The following is a 21,588-nucleotide window of genomic DNA, read 5'->3' on the forward strand; positions in this document are numbered from 1 at the left end:
AAGAATCAAGTAGGTGCGAACATTTTTTTTTTTTTGAGAAACCAAGTATGTGTGAACTTAATTCAATAAGAATATATTACTAATTAACAATTCAATGCTATAACGGAAAGTCCAAGCAAAGGAGAGCAATGCCAAGAACCTGCATAGTTTGACTTGTCAACGAGTGAAATGTGGTTTCAGCACGGTGGTGGAAATCTCCATTCAAAGCTTTTGTACCAAAAAGAATTGTTTCGTAAAGTAAAAGATCCATTGTAATTGGGAGTGTGATGTGACATGTAAAGTACATCTTGAGTTTAGGAATAATTTATTTAGTTGTAATTAATTTTTTTTTATTGAAAGTATTATAGATAAAATTAAAAAATAGTTGAAATTATATAATGAGATTCATAATTAATACCAATGAATGCAATGAGACCATAAGTAGTAGTAGTAAAAATAAATTGAATATTAATAAAAATAGGTTAAATAGTAAAAGAAATTGATGTTTTAAACTAATGCCAAACACAGCCTTCATATACTATTATCTAATTAATACTGAGGCATGTGAAATATGATAAAAGAAAAATGTTAAAGTTAAGTTATTTAATATTTTTATGGGATATTTGTTATGGAATGAAAGATTTAGGTTCAAATATCTTTTATATCAAAAATTAATTAGTATTTTGATACGATGATAAAAAAAAATAATTATTTTTAAATTGATATCATAAATTCTTTCTATTGGATTAATAAAAAAGAGAAAAAAATATTATAGAAGGTTTAGAGGACATTATATGTTCAAATCTATAGTAACTACAAATAATTAAAAAATTACAATAAAAAGTATACGAATTAATGTAAAATGATTGTGATTGGTGTCACTATGAGTGATTATGTTATAGTCTCATTAAACTGAATAGTAAAATCGACTGACTTTTTAATATATAGTCAAACACACACTCTAACGAGCAGAGAATACTATTTTTTTTGCAAAAAGTCTTCTTTTTTCAGATAGACTTTTTTTTTTTTTTTTAATTTATATATAAAAAGACTTTACGAAAGAAGCAAAAACCAGAAACCACAATATAGCTTTGGCAGCTTTATGAAAAGAAAAGTATAACACTACGACTTATGAAAAGTCTTGAGTAGCCCACGATTATGACATTACACGTAAAGTAAGAAGATGGAAAGGAGAAATGAATTTTCTCCTGTTTGATTAGTCTGAGTAAGAAGATGGAAAATGACATGAAATTTACATTATTGTTGTGTGTGTTTCATTTATCCACTCGAACTATTTATGTTTTTGAGTTTGTACTTTACCACCATTGAATATATATGATCAGATAATAACTGAAATAATTTGTTCGACGCCAATGAATTTTTCTTTGATTTATTGAAAATAGAATAAGCAAATTCATATAAACTTTGAACTGATCTATATTGTGTCTAATTCATTGAACCCAATAAGATCTTATTAATAAGGCTTTGGGGGCTTTTTACTCAACGTGCTCTCTCTTTTGGTTCAATATTTTTCTTTTTATTTCATTTGGATTCAAAGAACTATGCTTTTATGCTTTCTCTGTTATTTGATTATAATGGTTAATGATCAAAAAACCATGCTTTCAAATGTGTAAAATTGATCAGATTTGTACTTTCATATGTTAATCAAGTATCTTTAGTTTTAGCTTTAGGCACATTTTTAAGGACGCGGTTTCTACCATGTAGGAACTTAGCTTTCAAACTAAGACAACTCCACTAATTTGATGAATTTTTCAACAAATGATTTCTTTTTCTTTTCTTTTTTTGGGTTCATCCCAACTAAACAGAAGGCTGAGCTAGAGAGGGGCCAAAATGGCCAAATAACATTATTGGCTAAAATATGTAGTGTTTTACCATTATTTAAGAAATATTTAGCAACCTACTATCTTTTTGAAATTTGAGTTTATGAAATTTGAGTTTGACATCAAACTCGAGTTCCATAAAAAATATGAAACTCGAGCTCGAGTTCTTTAAAAATTTGACATAAACGTTTTTTTAGGAAAATACAACACGCTCCTAGATAAATATGTCGTCTTTTACTATGCTTTAACTGTTGACTAGAACACATGAACAAAGACACTTTTATTGACAAAAAATTAATTCACCAAAGGTACAATACTTTTGCTTATGGAAATCTAAGTGCTCCTACATTACTAAACAAGTAGGTAGACTTTGGTGCTCTATTTTTGCTCTTCCACATCTACTTTGAACCTCGAGTTGTTCTTTGCCATCTCCTGGTTGGTGTGGTACAATAGAAACAAGCTCCTCCATGGTGAGATTGGTTTGCCTCCTCTGCAAATTCTGGAAATGGCTAAGAGTAGGGTTGAAGATTACAGGGAGGCTTTCTCGTTGGTCTCTCCCTCTCTGCCGTCTACTCAAAGTTGCTGGGTCGCTCCTCCCTTTAGCTTTCTCAAGGTAAATGTTGATGGAGCTTCTTCGATTGATGGCAGTGGAATTTCTAGCGTCAGGGTTATTATAAGAGATGATACGGGTAGGGTCGTCGCAGCTCTTTGTAAGGCTCTACCTATGCACTACCCAGCCGAGCTTATAAAATTTTTTGCCTTGGAGCACGGGGTACTCTTGGCTCAAGAGTTGAATATTTCTAATGTGATTTTTGAGTCCAATGCTGCCTCTATCATTTCCTCTGTTACTCATGATTGCAATGGTGGTGTTATGGGCCATTTAGTACATAGCATTGTGTCTGCGAAATCTGTGTTCTCTAGCTGCTCTTTCCATCACGTGAAAAGGATTTACAACAGGGCTACTCATGAGCTAGCCCAATTTGCTAAATGTAACCGAGTTTCCAATGTTTGGAAGGGGGTTATCTTGCCCTGTTTATCTCATTTATTTCAATTTGGCCTAGGATAATTTGTTAGTTTCTTGGCCTCTATTAGACTCTCTCCCTAGTAGGAGCTTCTCTCTCCACCTTTGTGTGGCCTTTACCCATCACCTCTATGTGATCTTCTTTTACCATCTCTGTGTGGTTTCATCTCCACCTCCGTGTGGCACTCCTCTTAACTTTCTCATCTAAACCTGTTTCCCTATCAATCAATCCTCTAAACTTAATAGAGCCTTACCCACATTCTACAAACCCATTCCCACGCATGCCTTCTCAGGGTGGCCGTGGGTCTCTCCGTTAATCTAAAACTGCTTTTTCCTTTTAATCTTCCCCTAAAACCCTTTAGACCTACCCCTTTGCCTACCCATTCCTGTGCGTTTGCTCAGGGAGGCATCCAATTGGCTCACCTGTGAGTCCAAGCGGTTTTGTCTTAGTACAGAGGTCAGTCGGCTCTCTATCTTTGGGCGGATTGTGAGAGAAAGAAAGCTATTTTCTATTAGCTGAGATCATCAACAAATGCTCCTCTCTTTCTGGTCCGTGGGTCTCCAGCTCAGAGCTTGTCTTCTCGAGCCATCCAATTCATGTGTGCTCAAGCAACCCTTCTTTCTGGGGGAGGTTTTCTCCGACTTGGGAGGATTTTTTTAGTTCGGGTGTGATTTGGCTAGGTGCAGCTATCTTAAGGAAGCAGTAAGTAGCCTTTTTTGCTTGAGCATTTCTTATTGGCTGAAATTGGGTTTTTTTCCTTGCTTTAAGCCCTGTTTGTTGTTCCATTCATGCCTTTGGGTTCTCTTTACTCTTTATCTAGATATGCTTTGTATGGAATATGGTAGAGAAAATTGATAGAAGCTGACGGAATTAATGAGGGCTATTAGTTGGAACTGTCGGGGAATTGGGAACCTCCGGTCAGCTCGGGCGTTGCATGATATGGTGTGACGCTGGAAGCCCAAGGTTGTCTTCCTTATGGAGACTAAATCAAAAGTAAAACGGATGGAGAAAATTAAAAACAAGATAGGTTTTGCAAATCGCCTTATTGTTCCTAGTAGAGGTCGTAGTGGAGGTGTGGCCCTGTTATGGACTCGAGAAGTTAACTTGGATATTAATAGTTTTTCGGGAAGCCATATTGATGCTATTGTTAAGGAGTCTAAAGGCAATTTTCGGTGGAGGATTACAGGGTTTTACGATCACCTGGAAACTCACCGGAGGTATGAATCTTGGCGCCTTCTTGCTTTTTTACACAGTCAGCTCCAACTCCCATGGCTATGCTTGGGGGATTTCAATGAAATATTATCTGTTAATGAAAAAGATGGGGGCATCACTCCTCCCTAGCATCAAATGGAGAGCTTTAGAAATGTTGTGAACTTCTGTAGCTTTTTGGACTTGGGGTATGTGGGGACTGACTTTACTTGGTGTAATGTGCAAGAAGTGGAGAATAGAATTCAGTTGAGAATAGATAGAGCTCTTGCTAACATTGAGTGGATTGGGAAATTTGAAGGAGTGAGAGTTTACCACCTAGTGGACTCAACCTTCGACCATTGTGCTTTGTTTTTGACTAACTCTCCATCCCAATATGCTTCCAACATCAAACGCTTCCATTTTGAAGCCCTATGGTCTAAAAATAAGGAGTGCAGAAACATCATCGAATCATCCTGGGGGATGGGGGTGGACTTGAGTACACCGGAAGGTTTTATGGCGAATTTAAAGCGTTATGCTTCGGAATTATCTAGCTGGAGCTCCTCAGTCTATGGTCATATTCCTAAGAAAGTTCGGTCAAAACGGAATGCTCTGAGCGCCCTAACGCAGCAAGATAAAAATGGAGAGATGAATGGCAAAATTAGAAGTCTAAGAAGGGAGTTGAATGAGTTGTTGAAGGATGAAGAATTATATTGGGGCCAAAGAGGCACATTGGTTAAAGAAGGGAGATAGGAACACAAAATTCTTCCACGCCCATGCATCGGAAAGGCATAAGCAAAATACAATTTTGGGCCTTTTGGACGATTATGGCCGGTGATGTGAGGAAAAGGACTCTATTGCCCGGGTTGCTGTAGGCTACTTTGAAACCATCTACTCCACTTCTTTCCCCACTCGGGTGGAAGATATTGTTGAGGCCATCCCTTCTAAAGTGACTGGGGATATGAATGAAAGTCTTACTCGTGTTTTTACCAGAGAAGAAGTGGATACGGCTCTCAAGCAAATTCATCCCACTAAAGCCCCCGGGCCAGACAGTATGTCCGCCATTTTTTATCAGAAATATTGGGGTATTGTTGGGAATAGTGTCACAAATCTAGTCCTGAATTTCCTTAATAATAACTTGTCCATGTCCAAAATCAATAAAACCAACATTTCCCTCCTTCCAAAAACCAAATGCCCAAAGAAAATGACTGACTTTAGACCTATAAGCTTATGCAATGTAATTTACAAGCTTATTTCCAAAATATTGGCCAACAGATTAAAAAACCTTCTCCCCCTTATCATCTCTGAGAATCAAAGCGCCTTTACCTCGGACCGACTCATCACGGACAATGTGTTGGTGGCTTTTGAATTAATGCATTATTTAAATCACAAATCAGTGGGGAAAGAGGGGTTTATGGCAGTCAAACTTGATATAAGCAAAGCTTTCGATAGGGTGGAGTGGGGCTTTATTAAACGGATTATGGAAAAACTCAGCTTTTGCACAAAATGGGTGAGCCTTATTATGCAGTGCATCACATCGGTCTCCTATTCAGTCCTAATCAATGGGGCGGCCTATGGGAACATTATTCCTTCTAGGGGTCTAAGACAAGGCGACCCCCTCTCCCTTAGCCTTTTCCTCCTCTGTGTTGAGGGACTCTCGGCCATTATCCATGAGGCAACTAGAAACCACCTTCTTACCGACATCTCCATCTCACGGAATTGCCTTAACATTACTCATCTCTTCTTTGCAGATGATAGCATCCTATTCTGTAAAGCAAAAAACGAGGAGTGCCAAGAACTTAAGCAAATCTTCTAAAGGTATGAAGATGCTTCCGACCAGAAAATCAACACCAATAAATCCTCTGTGTTTTTCAGCCCAAACATTCATCAAGATTTGAAAGAATCAATCTTTGCCATTCTAGGGCCGATGCAAGACTCAAAGCATTCCAAGTATCTTGGCCTTCCGTCTTTCATCGGAAGATGAAAGAAACAAGTTTTTTTCATTCTTAAGGAACGAGTTGGGCAAAAGCTTGCGGGGTGGAAGCGAAAGTTGCTCTCCATGGGGGGTAAGGAAATTCTTATTAAGGCGGTAGCCCAAGCTATCCCCACCTACACCATGAGCTGTTATCAGCTCCCTCAGGGCCTATGTGAGGATCTGGAAAGCATGACAAGGAACTTTTGGTGGGGCCAAAAGCAACACGAATCAAAGATGGCTTGGGTTGGTTGGAAACAAATGTGCTATCCTAAGTCCAAAGGTGGCCTGGGCTTTAGAAACTTGAAAGCTTTTAATCTAGCTATGCTAGCAAAACAAGCCTGGAGAATCCTTACAAATCCTACTTCAGTCATTGCCCGGGTCCTCAAAGTGAGTTATTTTCCTTCTGGTGATATCCTTAGTGCAACACTTAGCTCTAATCCTTCCTACTCCTGGCGAAACATATTTAATAGTGTGGAAGTCATTCGTAGGGGAACCAGATGGAGAGTGGGCAATGGCAAACAAATTCACATATGGGATGACAAATGGCTCCCCACCCCCACCACTCATAAAGTCATCACCCCCCCTAATAACCTTCTAACCTTCCCCATGGTCTCTTCCCTCATTGATTTGGCCATTAAGTGGTGGAGAGCTGATGTCATTCGTGCTATCTTCCTCCCATTTGAAGCGAACACAATCCTAAGGATTCCTGTTAGCCGACGTTTGCTCGAGGACAAGCTAATTTGGTTGGGAAACACTCGAGGTGAGTTTACTATGAAGAGTGCTTACCATATTGCCTTCAGTATGTTCGTAGGAAAATATGATGTTGGTAGCTCCAAGGGAGATTTGCTTAAACCCCTTTGGAAGAGTTTGTGGCACCTTAACCTTCCTGCAAAGATTAAGATCTTTGCTTGGAGGGCCTGCATTAATGGGCTGCCATCAAGGGAAAAATTGTGTGCCAGAGGTATTAACATAGATAAAGACTGCCCAATCTGTAACAAGGAGACGAAATCCGTTCACCATGCTTTGCTTTACTGTGATTTTGCTATCTGGGTTTGGAGCTTTTAGGTTGATGGTGTGCAATGGCTCCAAAGAAACAATTGGACCTTTCCGGATTTAGCTATGTACTTTCTTGCACATAATTCCTCTCATGTTTTAGAATCTTTCTTCACTATTGCTTAGGCAATTTGGTACAATAGAAATAGAACCATCCACGAAGGCAAATGCTCTCACCCCTCACAGGTTTGGCAGACGGCTAGGAATTCCATAGAAGACTTCACTAATGCAGCTTATACAGACCTTCCCTCCTCAAGACCGACTCTTTCTAGCTGTTGGTCACCTCCTCCTCCTGGTGTATTCAAAATAAATGTGGATGGGGCTTCATTAGAGCTTGAAGGAACTTCTAGCATTGGAGTCATCATTAGAGATTGCAAGGGTGATATAGTTGCTGCCCTCTGCAAACCCCTCCAGTCCCCTTACCCAGCGGGATTAGTGGAAATCATTGCCTTGGAGCAAGGTATCTTTCTTGCTCAAGAGATGCATCTTCCTTGTGTGTTGTGTGAAAGTGATGCCTCTAATGTGGTTAATGCAATCAATGACTCTGCTACTGGGACTCCGTATGGACACATTATACAGGATATTATCCAAGCTCAAGCCTCCTTTTCTTTTTGCACTTTCAGATTCCTAAGCCGGGCCTTCAACTATGCAGCCCATGAACTAGCTCAGTTTGCTCATAGGACCGGCTCACACCAGGTGTGGTATGGGGTTACCCCTTCTTTTTTAGAATTCATTGTACAAGCAGACCTTCTGCTCTAAGACCGGCTCTGCAGGTTCTTTTTGGCCTTCTCGGTCTTCTTTGTATTCTTCTTTTCTATTGCAATGAAATCTTCTTTTCAAAAAAAAAAAAAAAAAAAAAGTTTCTTGGCCTTTGTTGTACTCCTTTTCTCGTTTTATTGAAATACAAGTTTCTCCTTCAAAAAAAAAAAAAAAAAGACTTTTACACTCACACAACAAAGTTAGACTTTTATGCTCACTCCCCTACAACACTAGGTCCTCACTTTTCCCTATGCTTGATATCCAGGCTTTGTTGACATTAAAGCCCTGTTCAAATATTTGAAGTGCTCGAGTTTGAAGAGCTCGAGTTTTGTTGAGTTCCAAAAAGGTAGTAGATCGCTAAATATTTCTCAAACAATGGTAAAACACTATATATTTTAGCCAAACTTGGCCATTTTGGCCACTAGATAGGTAAGGGAAGAATTACAAATATATTACCAATATCTAATATTTGTACTTCTCTCCTTTTTTTTTTTAGAGAGTTTCAACCTATGGCATTTGCTCTTGATGATGCTTTTTATCATCAGACCAATACACCAATTGGTTTTTGGTGTAGGTAGGGATTGAATCCTGAATCTCTTATTCAACCATCAGAGATTTTACCAGTTGAATTAACTGGAACCCACTTATACTTCTCCAAATTGATTTAGGAAACCTTGAAAAAAAAAACTATTGAAATCCCATATTCAAGTTAAATATCTTAAAGCTAGATAGAAATGATGGCAACTATATTGAGAGATGTAAACACATGCTATAGTTGGTGACCTTTAGATATCCCCAAGGTTGAAGGGCAAATTTGTTTGTTAGTTTTTTTTTTTTTTTTTCAAATGCTTCTTTAAATTTTGTTATTTTCTATTTTTATGGTTTAGAATTACTATTGTTTGACGTATTAATATACCCTTTTGAACGTTTTACATTTCAATTATAGATTTATAGTCCTTGAATTTTTTTTAAAGTAAATAATTAACTCTTAAACATTAGATTTTTTTTTTTTTTTAACCAATCAAACACCATGTTAATGTTTTTGGGTAACGCATTCATGCTATAATTCGTAGTGTTATATAGATATATTAACACTGTAGCCTCATTCAATGTGTGTAGTTCAAAGATTTTTATTTTTATTTTTATTTATGCTACAATTTTCTAATAATTTCAATTCAAGGTTTATGTGCTAGTTTAATGAGATTTATATATTTGCCAACCACCAAAATAGCTAGGGGTAAAATACGATTTTGCCACAAAGACTTAACATAAGGTATGTGTGTAATTGTGCATATGCACCAGGTCTGAGTTATAGACTAATCCTATTTAAAGAGGATTCTCCCAAAAAAAAAGAAAAAAGAAAAATCCTATTTAAAGAGTATGTTAACAAAAGAATTTGGATGAAGCTAGTATTTAATTAGAATAAAAATTAAAAAACTAATTGAATGGAGGCTGGGCCGTCCCTTTGGCGAATGAAGTTGGAGTAGGCCTAAAGCATTTGACTGATGTCCAACTCCCAAATAAGGATATGTTTGCACACTTTTGTGGTTGAAAACTAAAAACTAAAAATACTGTATTAAAATAATTTTTAAATATGTGAATAATATTATGAAACCTATTTTTAAAGTTGTTTTTTCTAAAAAAAGCATTTGTGGGTCCCATGAACAGTGCACAGAACCCACCATTTTTTGGCAAAATGCTGGAGTACGTTTGGATTGGGCGTTTTCTGCCTAATCCTGCGTTTGCGTTTTTTCGTTTTGCCTTTTTTTTTTTTTTTTTTTTTTTTTTTTTTTTTTTTTCACGCGTTTTGGGTGTTGCGGCTACTGTTCATGCACTGTTCAATGAACAGTAGCCGCAAACTTTGACTTTTCAAATTTTTTTTGGACCAATCACAGCACATCGTGTACTGTTCACGGACCCACAAATTTCACTTTTCAGCAACTTTTTCATTAAAAATGGGTCCCACGATACTATTCACACATTTAAAAATTATTTCGCTACAGTGTTTTTCAGTTTTCAGTTTTCAGCTGTATCCAAACGCACCCTAAGTGTGCGTTTGGATGTTGTTGAAATTCTTTTGATGGTGCATCTGGTGTTTTTTTGGGTCCCACATACTATTCACGGGACGGAACCCGCAAGTCATTAATTTATGCAAATTTTTCTTTATTAAAAGTGGGTCTTATGGTACTATTCATACATTTAAAAATTATTTTGTTACAATTTTTTCAGTTTTCAACAATAAATGATATCCAAACAGACTCTAAATATGTATATTGGTCTACGCTCTCTTTCATGGGGAGAGAGAGTCAATAGGTACTTAGCAAAGAGACTGTCTATCTCAGTGTCTCTCTCGCAGTCCCAAGTTTTGCCTCCACACTACAAAAAAATGGGTCTAAAGCTGCGTTTGAAAAACGCAGCTTAAGACCCCAAAAACGCGGCTATAGGCTTTGAGCCGCGTTTCCTATGGCCGCGTTTATAACGCGGCTTAAAGACCGCAGCTCAAAGACTATAGCCGCGTTTTTCAAAAACGCGGCTAAAGGTCTGACCTATAGCCGCGTTTTGTAACCGCGGCTATAGGATTAGGCCTATAGCCGCGTTTTTGGAAACGCGGCTATAGACCAGCTTTAAGCCGCGTCTGAAACTCGGCTATAGGTTTTTTAAAAAACAAAAAAAAAAGAAAAAAATTCTGGGTTTTTTTTCCCCAGAAAATTCAAAATTCCAATAAAAAAATTCAAAATTGAACAAATAAAAAAAATTCAAAATCAAACACACACCCAGAAAATTCAAAATCAAACACAACATACTCAAAATACAAACACACTCAAAAAATTCAAAATTAAACACAACATTCTCACAATACAAACATACCCAGAAAATTCAAAATATGCGGGCTATCCACTTCATCAAAATTTTCAACATCTCCTCCGTTTTCTTATAACTAAACGTAAAATAAGAAAAAAAAAAAAACTAGATCTGTAGACAAATCAGTGTGCTTGAGATGAAGAAAAAAAAAAGTACGTAGCTGGAAAGAATCAAAGAAAAAAAAAGAGTTGTGCTAGAGTGAATAACGGAGAAAAAAAAAAAGAAAGAGGAAAAAAAGAAGCAGTAGCTCCAAAGAATCAAAGAAAAAAAAAAGAGTTACACAGATGTAAAGAAAGAAAGAAAGAAAGAAAAACAAAAAAACAAAAAAAAAGAGTTACCTAGATGTGAAGAAGGAAGAAAGAAAAAAAAAAAGTGCTACCCAAATGTGAAGAAGGAAGGAAAAAAGAAAAAAAAAAAAAGAGAGAAGAAGAACCTGAAGAGTGAAGACGGTGGAGTGAGTGAAAAATGAAGAAAGAGTAAAGAAATAAAAGATGAAAGTGGGGTAGGTGGGGATGTAGGTGTGAAAGGGTTGGCACGTGGGGAGTTGCAGAAAAACCTTTTTTTTTTTTTTGGCTGTTACATATAGCCGCGTTTTTAGAAAACGCGGCTATAGGTCACCATTTAAAAAATTACGCCTAGACCTATAGCCGCGTTTTTTAAAACGAAGCTATAGGTTCCTCTAAAAAATTATTTGCTTGAACCTATAGCCGCGTTTTTCTAAAAAACGCAGCTATAGAAAACCTTTTGCTGCGTTTTAAAGTTAGCTATAGCCACGTTTTTGAAAAAACGCCGCTATAGGTCACCCTGTAAAAAATTTATTTGACTGGATCTATAGCCGCGTTTTTAAAACGCAGCTATAGGTTAGCTATGGCCGCGTTTTTGGAAAACGCGGCTATAGCTTGAGGCTTTAGCGGCGTTTCTTGGAAATGCGGCTATAGGTAAGCTATAGCCGCGTTTTTTGTAAACGCGGCTAAAAAAAACGCGGCTATAGCCCGCGTTTTTTGTAGTGCCAAAACCCAACAAAGTGGGTACTTTACTTTTGCAAATATTCTTTCATCAACAAGCTACTTTTCTGTTTCTTTTTGTTGATTTTGGTTAGCGGGCACTTTACTTTTGCAAATATTCTTCAAATTGCTTTACCTTTTTATTATTATTATTTTGTCTTGGATCATTTCAATGTCAAGTGTTTTATTGATCTTACAAACATGAAACATGCATAGCTGCTTGAATTCTTCCACCCAATCAGACCCTTAACAGAACATTGGGAGATAGGGTAAGAGGTGAATATATGTAAGCAAAACTAATGCTATTAAGCAGTTGTCAAAACCATTCAAAAACTATTTTAGCAACTTAAAAAACCATAAAAACCATGCCATATCAAAAGTCCTATATCTAAAATTTTTTCACTTTCAGCTACAGTTAACTCTAATAAATCAGAGCTTATATATGTATTTTTAATGATTTTTAATTCTCTCAGCCTCTTTCTCCCTAGACTCTCACTTTCACTCTCATTGTAGCAACTCTTATATTATTTTATTGTGTTATTTATATTATTTTAATGTGTTGAATGCTAAAATAAAACTATTGAAATTAGATGTTTTGTAAAGTGAGGTGGTAAAATAGATAAAGTAGGTTTTTAAGATACTAAAAATTAAAATTTTTAGCTCCTTTGATGTGAATGACCTTGCATAGGTCATGAAGGTTTTAAAAGTAGAAATTCTCTTTACAACTTGAGTTCTTGTATGATTTATTAATTAGTAGTATGTTACATGTTGTCGCTAATAATAATAATAATAATATATATTCTTTATAATCAATATTCCTTTTTGTTTTTTTCTGACAGCATCATAAAATTTTAATTTGACAATTCTAAAATTTTGATTTCCATTATTGTTTTTAGTCTCTTACAGTATAAACACCATATACTTATTAAGATGTATAAGTGATTTTGTTTGTTCATTATTATTATTATTTTTTCCCTCTATTACCGCATAAACATCTATCCATAATAAGATGTCTAAGTGGGCTGATCTTCCACGTTTGGTGCCACTTGCAAGTCATGACAATGTGTTTATTCATTGGAAATTCCTCCATTACCTCGAAGGTGCCCTGGGCTTATGTGCCGCAATCAATGCACTGTCTCCCAGTGCCGTCTTTGACTGTGTGAACGTTATCCTTGTGCTGCTCAAGTAGGAAGGTTGAACCGCAGACATCGTAGTCCACTGAGTCCAACTTGTGGATGCGTTGATTTTGACCACCCATTGATGTGACGCTATGGAAAATAGTAGGCAACGGTGGCAGTGGTTGAGCTCTCTCCGATGTGGAAATGGATCGCGACACCTTCGTATGGGTTTGCCCATTCTCTCTCATTGTTTCGGTATTTCTCTCAGTATATCTTGCTAGGTGTCTCCCGCTCGCTCTTGGTGTCTCTTTCTATTATACCCGTGCATTTAATTAAGGATCATATATAACTTAAACAAAAGATAACAACAACTAAATTTTTGTATTGATCTAAAAATTGATGGAGATGTATAGGAAAAATCAATAGGAACAATTATAATTTTGTGTCTATCCATGAGGTGTTTAAAAAAAATAAAAAATAGAATTAAAGGTTGATATTAGTAGTTGTATACGTGTACTATGATTGTTTTTATTTAATTAATGTTGATATGAACAATTAGTGTGAAACCAAAATTCTAATCCCCTAGAATGCTAGAACTAATAAATCATAAATGAAGTAGATCTCTTATTGCTAATTAAATAAATCACTTAGAAAATATAGATAAATGAATAATAAAAGGATTAGATGAAGAATTTGGATGGTATTCAAATTGAAATTTTTATCAACTTAGAAATTATAGGAGAATAAGATAAGAACAAAAAAAAAAATGACATATTTTTAAAAATTTAACAAAATTTTTACAATTTGGAGAAGCCATGTGGCACAACCACGGCTTCTAAACCCAACTTTTATTATATCTTCATATATATATATATATATATATATATATATATATTGTTTTGATAATAAAGTTTACAACTTCAAGTTGCTTGAGCTTGTTAGAAAAAAAAATGCTTTGGAACATCTTTCAGATGGCTGTTCAGTATAGGCATCGATCTCCAAATCAATCTCTTTCATCCATTGTCTCCTATCAAGTCTTCCGCCTCAACCTCATTTTTGGGATGAAGCTGGTCTCAATTATGAACTTGACCCTATAGATTACGAAGATATCTTAGTTGAGAACTGTGTTTTGTCAAGGAATCCGTAGAACTTAGCAACTAATAATGAATATGATAATGATTTGCATAATCATGGTTATCTATAGTAGTAATAACACATTGGCATTCACTAGACCTGGTCACCTGGATATGATGCTTGGATTGATATAACAAGTGAGCCATATTTTTATGACATTGCATTCTACAAGGAAAAATTTTATGCTGTAAACGGAAAGGGTGGAGTTTTTGTTTGTCACATTGATGATGGTATTGCATTCACTGAATGTGTTGTGCCATGACAATTAGAAACTAAGGATTATATCCAAAAGTATATTGTTGAATCATTGGAAAATCTTTTGGTTGTTTCATGCCTTCGAGGAGGTTTTGATTTCATGGATGAGGAATTCATTAATGAAGATGATAATCAGGATGAGAACATTCATGAAGATGAACAAATCAATGGTAATACCTATTTGACAATTGGGTTCACAATTCTAAAATTAGAATGCTCTACTAAAGTGAGAAGCAAATATAAATACAAGAGGGTGAAGGTTGACAACTTGGGCGATCAAGTATTGTTTGTGGGTGACAGACTGACAGTTCATCAGTGTCTTCATCTCCATCAAGCTTCAATGGATGCAAAGCTAATTGCGCCTATTTTACAGATGACTGTAAGGAAGGTTTTTCTTCGACCTTAAATGGTGGATGGTTTGACATTGGTGTATTTAGCATAGAAGATGGAAATATTAATCAACATTATAAAGGCGAATCCTACTCTTACTTCTCTACCCCACTTTGGTACATTTAGCTCGCATCTACACACGCATATGTTGGTTTAAATAATTGAAGCTGGTGAATGTGTGATCAAATAAGAGACCCCTTTTTTTTTTTTTTTTTTTTCTCTTAATATTAAGAGAGGCATTTGTTAAGTCCTATGTACGAATAAAAATAAAGGAAAAAGAAATTGGCCGCCAATATTGCAGAATAGAGTTACAGTAATGCATCCTGACTTGATGTGAAAACAATACAAAGAGGAAGAGAATGAAAATAACGCCAAAAAATAATTGGCATCAATATTGCCGAATAGAGTTAACAGTCCTAAAATATTTAGGAAACAAATTGTAAAAGGCCATGACCACTTTTGAAGATTTCAGATGTTAGCAGTGTTAGAAAAAAGAGAGAGAAAAAATTGACATGGAGATTTATGTGGTTCGAAAATATGCCTACATCCACCAAAGTATGCGGGGGAAAATTCACTATTAAAGAAAAATAAAGGGTTTACAATAAATTTATAGTGCCTCTAAAAAAGCCCAAAACCAGGACACTGAATTCCCCAGTGAAGGGGTAAACAAAGCCACATCGGGCCTTGTGGCCTCCACTTAGTTACGCTCTGCTACACCACTCATGAGACCTCTAGACTAGAGACCGATGTTACTTTCCTATTCAGAATATGAGCCACTATCTCTAACAGACATAGTAAAGACAGTAAACAAACATCAACAAGACAAAAACAAACATTCCTTCCACACACACCACTTGGAAAGTTGAAACGAATTGCATCAGCCTTTCGAACTATCTGCAAGCATCAAAGACAGTAAGATTCATCAGTGATGGACCAAAAGGGCAAGAAGTCCTACCAGAATTCCTCTGTTGTAATGAAAACTTGAAAAAAAAAATTTCAACAAGAAATATTTGTATCCGTATCTACTTTCTAGTAATGCAGATATGCAGCAATCCTATATTAGACAGTTGCCGTGGTTATTATGTGACGCTTCACATAGGTTATGGCACCATATATAAAGAATTAGTTAGACTAAAGAGTATATACACTGCCATCAAATTAGAAGGAGAAAGTAAAACGATAATATCCAATTATCCATTGAACTTTGAACAGTAACTTGATGTAGGGTAGTAGTACTTATGGCAGAAAAGAAATCTGCTTAGGTTCTGCATGGTAGATAAGAATTGATGGACCATTAACCCTAGATGAGAAGCTGATGTGAAAACCCAGTAACTGGATGAGATTTTAGGAAGTAAAATCATCTTCAACAACAGTCTGGAGTTTGATCAGCCTCTAAATGGTAAAATTCTAGACCCCAATTTCATTGCTTAGGACATAGTGAAACTACATGACATAAATATTGAGTTAGTTTTCTCATTGACAATATTCTCAAAAATGCAATGAATCTGTAATGGTGGGTAATTTATTTCCTTTATGTCCAGGCATATGCAAAACCTATGTGTAAGTGTAAAATGAAAATAAGTTAGTGATGCAAACTATAAAACCAGAGGTGGTTATGGCAGGTTCTTAAATATAGTAAGGTATATACTGCAAAAAGCATGTAAGAGATTATCACAGAACTCAGCTTTGGTTCTCATTATGTCACTGTGCTGGGTTTACCTAGCTAAATATACAAAATATTGAACACTGTCATATAAAAAGTTTTGACATGTATGCTGTGTAAACATATAAATTTGGAGATTTAATAAATGACTTACCTAGATGTCAATGCAATTCGAAAGTTGAACATCCTCTTGTTTGCAAAATCAGGAATTCACCTGTTGAGCTGTGTTGTGGATGAATCTGTTGTCACTGTTTCATGGATGAATTTGTTGTCAATCAAAACACAAGGGATGTGAGCTATCTTGGACCACTCTTGTCCTTTCTCGTTATTGCAATGTTGACTTAGCAGAGGACAATTACGGATTTCAAGTTGTGTAAGTGAGGGAGGCAGGCCCTCCTTTGGTAAGGATGTGAGCTTTAGGCAATTATAGATCTTTAGTTGGTTTAAAGATGTGAGGTTTTGAAACCCCTTGGGGGACAGACATTCCAGGTTTTGAAAATATGAAATGCATAGAATTGAGAGAGAGTTTGGCAGCAGCATCATGACCCCATTCTCCCTCTCACCTGGAAAGGAATCAACATCTAGACATTCACCATGGATGGAGAGTTTTATAAGAGAAGTGAGTTGTTGCAACCCCCACTCAAACATTGGTTTGTATAACTTCAGGTCATTCATATTAAGTTCTATTAGGTTGGTAGGTAAACCCTCTTGTGGAGAGGGCAGACTGTCTAGACGGTTAGATATATCCAATTTTTGAAGAGAAGTGAGGTTGCGCATACCGTTAGGTAAGGCCTTGAGATTCTTACAGTTTTTGATCCCGAGAACTCTCAGGTTTGAAGGCAACCCTGCTGCTGGGAAGGAAGAAAAACTTTGACACCAAAAAATTTGAAACTGGCGAAGTTTGCTGAGGTTGTGTAGGTCCTCCGGAAAGGATTTAAGGCCATGGCAATTCCAAATCCTAATGCATTCAAGGGATGTGTTCTGGTGCAACCTCTCTGCTATTTTCTGCAGCTTTGAGAGTGATTGAATCTCAAGGTGTTGAAGTGCTGCTGGCAATTTACCTGTTGATGACAAACACATGAGCTTTGGGCATTCCCTCAGAAGGAGGTGTGTAAGCGTGGCAGGTAACTTGCCACTTGAAGTTAAGGTTGTGAGAGATGGACATGATTTGATGTCTAAGTACTGAAGATGAGTTTTGCTTCTGTTGTTGATATCCTCATCATGCATCACTGAAGAAGAAGAAAAACCCTCTCCCTCGTCTAGCGCACACTGCAAATTCATACAATGAGAAATCTCCAGCCTTTTTAGAGTTGTTGGTAGCTGTCCTCTGGTAATGGACTTCATAGAATCACAACGTACAACACACAACTTCTCAAGACATGCATTTTCTCTGCTGTGCAACGTTCCCTCTGGTAGTAATGATTTCAGACCACTGCAGCTTTTTATTTGAATTACTTTCAGCATGGATGGAAAACCAGATGCTGGAAAGGAAACTAGTGTTGGGCAGTCTTCAATAGACAGCTCTCGTAGGAATTTGAGTCTGTGCAACCCTTCAGGTATTTTCTCCCACAAAGTTGTGAGCTTTTCAGAATCAACAATCTTCAAATATTCTACTTTACTTACTCCATGCATTAACCCTGCTGTTGCATTTCCAAACTCTGAAATTTTTGAAAAAGCCATGGAGTATGGTGAGCCAAAGCCAACTGAACTTTCACACTCCACTCTTTTGCATCCCTCAATTGCTAATACGCACAGCATTGGTAAGTTTGAAACTGAAACTACCAAATTCCAACATCCATGAATCACAAGCTTTTTTAATGAAGGAAGATGGTTGGGCAATTTTCTCACCAGATTATGGCATCTTATGATTGAAAGTTTACGCAAGCAAGCAAATGCTTCATTAACTTCAAGAGGAATCCATTTTTCCCATCTTGGCATATTCTCAAAATGTAAAGTCTCCAAGGATTGAAAAGGTCTCGAGCAACTTTCCCCATAAAACTCCCGGCCAACACTCTTCACTCCAGCCATTCCTTTAATTAGAAGATCTTTGAGAAAGGGTAGTTGCCCAACTGGTGGCAAGGAATTGCAGTTATCACAATTTTCAAACCTTAGGAGCACTAAATTAGAAAATGAAGGATCTCCTATCCAAGTTGGGAATTTGGTTCCACCATAGCACTTCACAGTAAGCTCCTTCAACTTCACATTAGGCTGTAGCATGTTAAGTACTTCCAACTGGGTTTCTTCATCTTGTGATTCATTAAGGTTGCTACTCCATTCCATCACAACCTCATTAATGTCTTGCTTACCATATAAATAACTGTCTCTTGCCTCCTGAGCTTTAGTTACATTCTCCAATTTTGAGATGCACAGTGTCCCTCGAAGATGCACCAAGGGCCCTAGCTCTCTTATTACACAGAAACTATCTGCTTTGCCCACAACAAAGTTGGACAATGTTTGGAGACTAGTCAAATTACCTATGCTTAGAGGCATTCCTTCCAATAAATTTGATCCAAAAATATTCAAATGACGCAGGTTGAACAGTTTACCAAAATCTGGAGGCAAGAACTTTAGAGAAGTGCAATTTTCTAATAGCAATGTTTGTAAATTGTAAAGAGTGCTTATTGATGCAGGCAAGCTTCTGAGTTGTGTGCGAGAAAGGTCAAGGTACCGCAAATGCTCGAGTTCACCAATTGTGTCTGGTAGATAAACTATGCGATATCCACTCAAAGAAAGCACCCGTAGGCTTTGTAATTTAGGCAGCAATTGATTAATAATGTGATAAGACAAATAGGAGTACCCAACATATGGTGCCATTAGTGGTAGGAAGGTCCGCAAATGCTTGAATTCAGAAATTACCTCAAACTTCTTAGCTCCATCATATCTGCTACCAAGAAAAGAAAAATGGCGAGCTTTACTGGAAACTTTGCTTCGCTCGTTGCCCTCCAGCTTAGTCCCCAACCTGAAGTAGCTTATTCCTGCAACCCATTGAGCTAAATCACTGATGAGGTCGTGCATCACGAATCGTGATTTATTACTGCTTGACTGCTGAAAAAATGACCTTGACAGTAGATCACGAAAGTACTCGCCACCTAAATCTTCCATTGGCTTATCACCTTCTGCTTGATAAATCAAACCTTCTGCCATCCAAAGCAGGATCAGTTGCTTCTCTTCAAATTCATAGTCCCTTGGGAATAATGAACAATAAGCAAAGCACCTCTTTAGATGATGAGGGAGATGGTGGTAGCTCAATCTTAATATGGGAAATATGTCACTTCCCATGTTTGATGAACTCCACAATTTGCTATTCATTATATCCTCCCACTCATCTAACTCTTTACCACGGAAAAGGCCACCAAGAGTCCTTGCTGCCAAAGGCAATCCCCTGCACCTTTCAAGAATTCTCTCACGAATTAGGCCTGAATTCCCAGGTCTACCAACATTTTCATTCATCAAGGAATGCTGGACAAATATTGCCCAGCAATCATTGTCGGATATGAACTCCAGATTATAAGACTGAACTGCTCCCATCACCCTTCCAACACTTGCATTTCGTGTTGTCACGATTATTCGACTCCCTGCTGCTCCAGCCCTGAAAGGAGGTAGCAGTGCTTCCCACAGGCCATAATTCTCATTCCAAAGATCATCTAAAACAAGCAAGAACTTTTTACCCTCTAATTCACTTGCCAGCTTCACCTGAACTTCATTCAACTCTTTGAGATGGCAGGGTTGGGTAGTGACTGATTCAAGAAGAGCTTTTGTTACCATCATAACATCAAAGTCATCAGATACACATATCCAGGCTCTTGGATTGAAATGATTAACTTCTTCATCATTGTACACAAGCCTAGCAAGTGTTGTCTTACCAACCCCAGCCATACCAACAATAGAAGTGACATGAAAATTAGCATCATCAGTTTGCTCATCTTTTAAAATGAGTTCTATAATCTTCTTTCTATCTTCATCTCTGCCTATCACAGGTCCATATGGCACACTTGTGCTGGATGGCCTTTTCCATATCTTTACAGACATACCACCATCTTTCAACCCAAGTCTGTCTTTTTGTTCAGTTATTTCTTTTAACCGGTTACTGATTTTTTCAATCTCAAACTTCATCTTTAGGTTGAATTTAACAGCACTAGGAGTAAAACGAGTAGGGACTAAGCTTCTAACCATACTTGCTGGGCTACTAGACTCAGGTTGTGCCTTCAACTTGCGCTGCATAGCTTCAATGGCAAAATCATCAAATAAGTCTTCAAGATCATAAGCCAAATCTCTGATAGCTTCCAGCCATCGCTTCACATCCGCATCTGTCAGTTGCTTCTCCTCAGCATCTTTAAGAACCATCTGAATTACCAACAGGGTTTGCCTCCATTTCTCCAGCTTCTTCTTGACACTTTCCCTGAACACCAAGCTCATCAACTCACGGGGTGCCAACCTATCAAACAGCACTTGAAGAAATGCTCCAAGAAACAACTCTGCCATGGTCTCAGTTATAAGAAAAGGAAGGAATCTGGGTTCTGACTTATGATGGAAAAGAAAGGAAAGGATAAAAAATGGCTTGCTTCTTTGATAGCTTGTTGTGCAGTTTACAAATTGGTTGTGGTTTAGAACTTGCACCGTAAACTCAAAAAGATAGAGAATGGTTGGTAGTAATGGATGCCAAGTTGGGTCAATACTAGTTTTAAGAGTTCAGCCTTTTCCAGTTAATTGCTATAGCATGGTATCTAAATGGGAAAAATTCAATGAATTAGCATGAACCAATTGTCATATGGGAAATAGGCTTAAGATGGATATTAGAGACTTCACATTGGTTAGGTGGGAACCTTTTATTTTTTATTTTTAAGAATCAAGTAGGTGTGAACTTAATTCAATAAGAATATATTACTAATTAACAAATCAATGCTATAACGGAAAGTCTAAGTAAACGAGAGCAATGCCAAGAACCTGCATAGCTTGACTCGTCAACGAGCAGAATGGTGGAAATCTCCATTCAAAGCTTTTGTACCAAAAAGAATGGTCTCGTAAAGTAAAAGATCCATTGTAATTGGGCGGGTGATGTGACATGTAAAGGATACATTGAGTTCATTTAGGGCCAGTTTATTTAATTAAAATTGAAAATTTTTTTATTAAAAATATTGTAAATAAAGTTAAAAAGTAGTTGAAATGATATAGTGAAATTCATAAATATATAATATCAATAAGTGCAATGAGATCATGAATAGTAACAAAAATAGATTAAATAGTAAAAGAAATTGACTTTTTAAGCTAATGCCAAACATAACCTTCATATACTATTATCTAGCATGTGAATATGATAAAAGAAAAATGTTAAAGTTAAGTTATTAACA

General features: G+C 36.9%; 1 protein-coding gene across 1 annotated transcript; it reads right to left on the reverse strand.

Annotated features, from left to right (window-relative positions):
• Window positions 1–15,115: 15,115 nt before the first annotated feature.
• LOC115986622 (putative disease resistance RPP13-like protein 1) lies at window positions 15,116–21,053 on the reverse strand. Its single transcript, XM_031109829.1, has 2 exons — window positions 16,395–21,053; window positions 15,116–15,471 (listed from the first exon to the last, which is right to left on the reverse strand). Exon 1 carries the CDS (start codon window positions 20,720–20,722, stop codon window positions 16,451–16,453), a length of 4,272 nt encoding a protein of 1,423 aa, XP_030965689.1. The 5' UTR covers window positions 20,723–21,053; the 3' UTR covers window positions 15,116–15,471; window positions 16,395–16,450.
• Window positions 21,054–21,588: the final 535 nt, after the last annotated feature.

This window comes from Quercus lobata, chromosome 4 (assembly GCF_001633185.2).
Source record: "Quercus lobata isolate SW786 chromosome 4, ValleyOak3.0 Primary Assembly, whole genome shotgun sequence".
NCBI lineage: Eukaryota > Viridiplantae > Streptophyta > Magnoliopsida > Fagales > Fagaceae > Quercus > Quercus lobata.

What these genes read in the sequence shown, in the direction of transcription:
- LOC115986622 (XM_031109829.1), bottom strand. Translation starts at nt 20,722, where the DNA reads ATGGCAGAGTTGTTTCTTGGAGCATTTCTTCAAGTGCTGTTTGATAGG.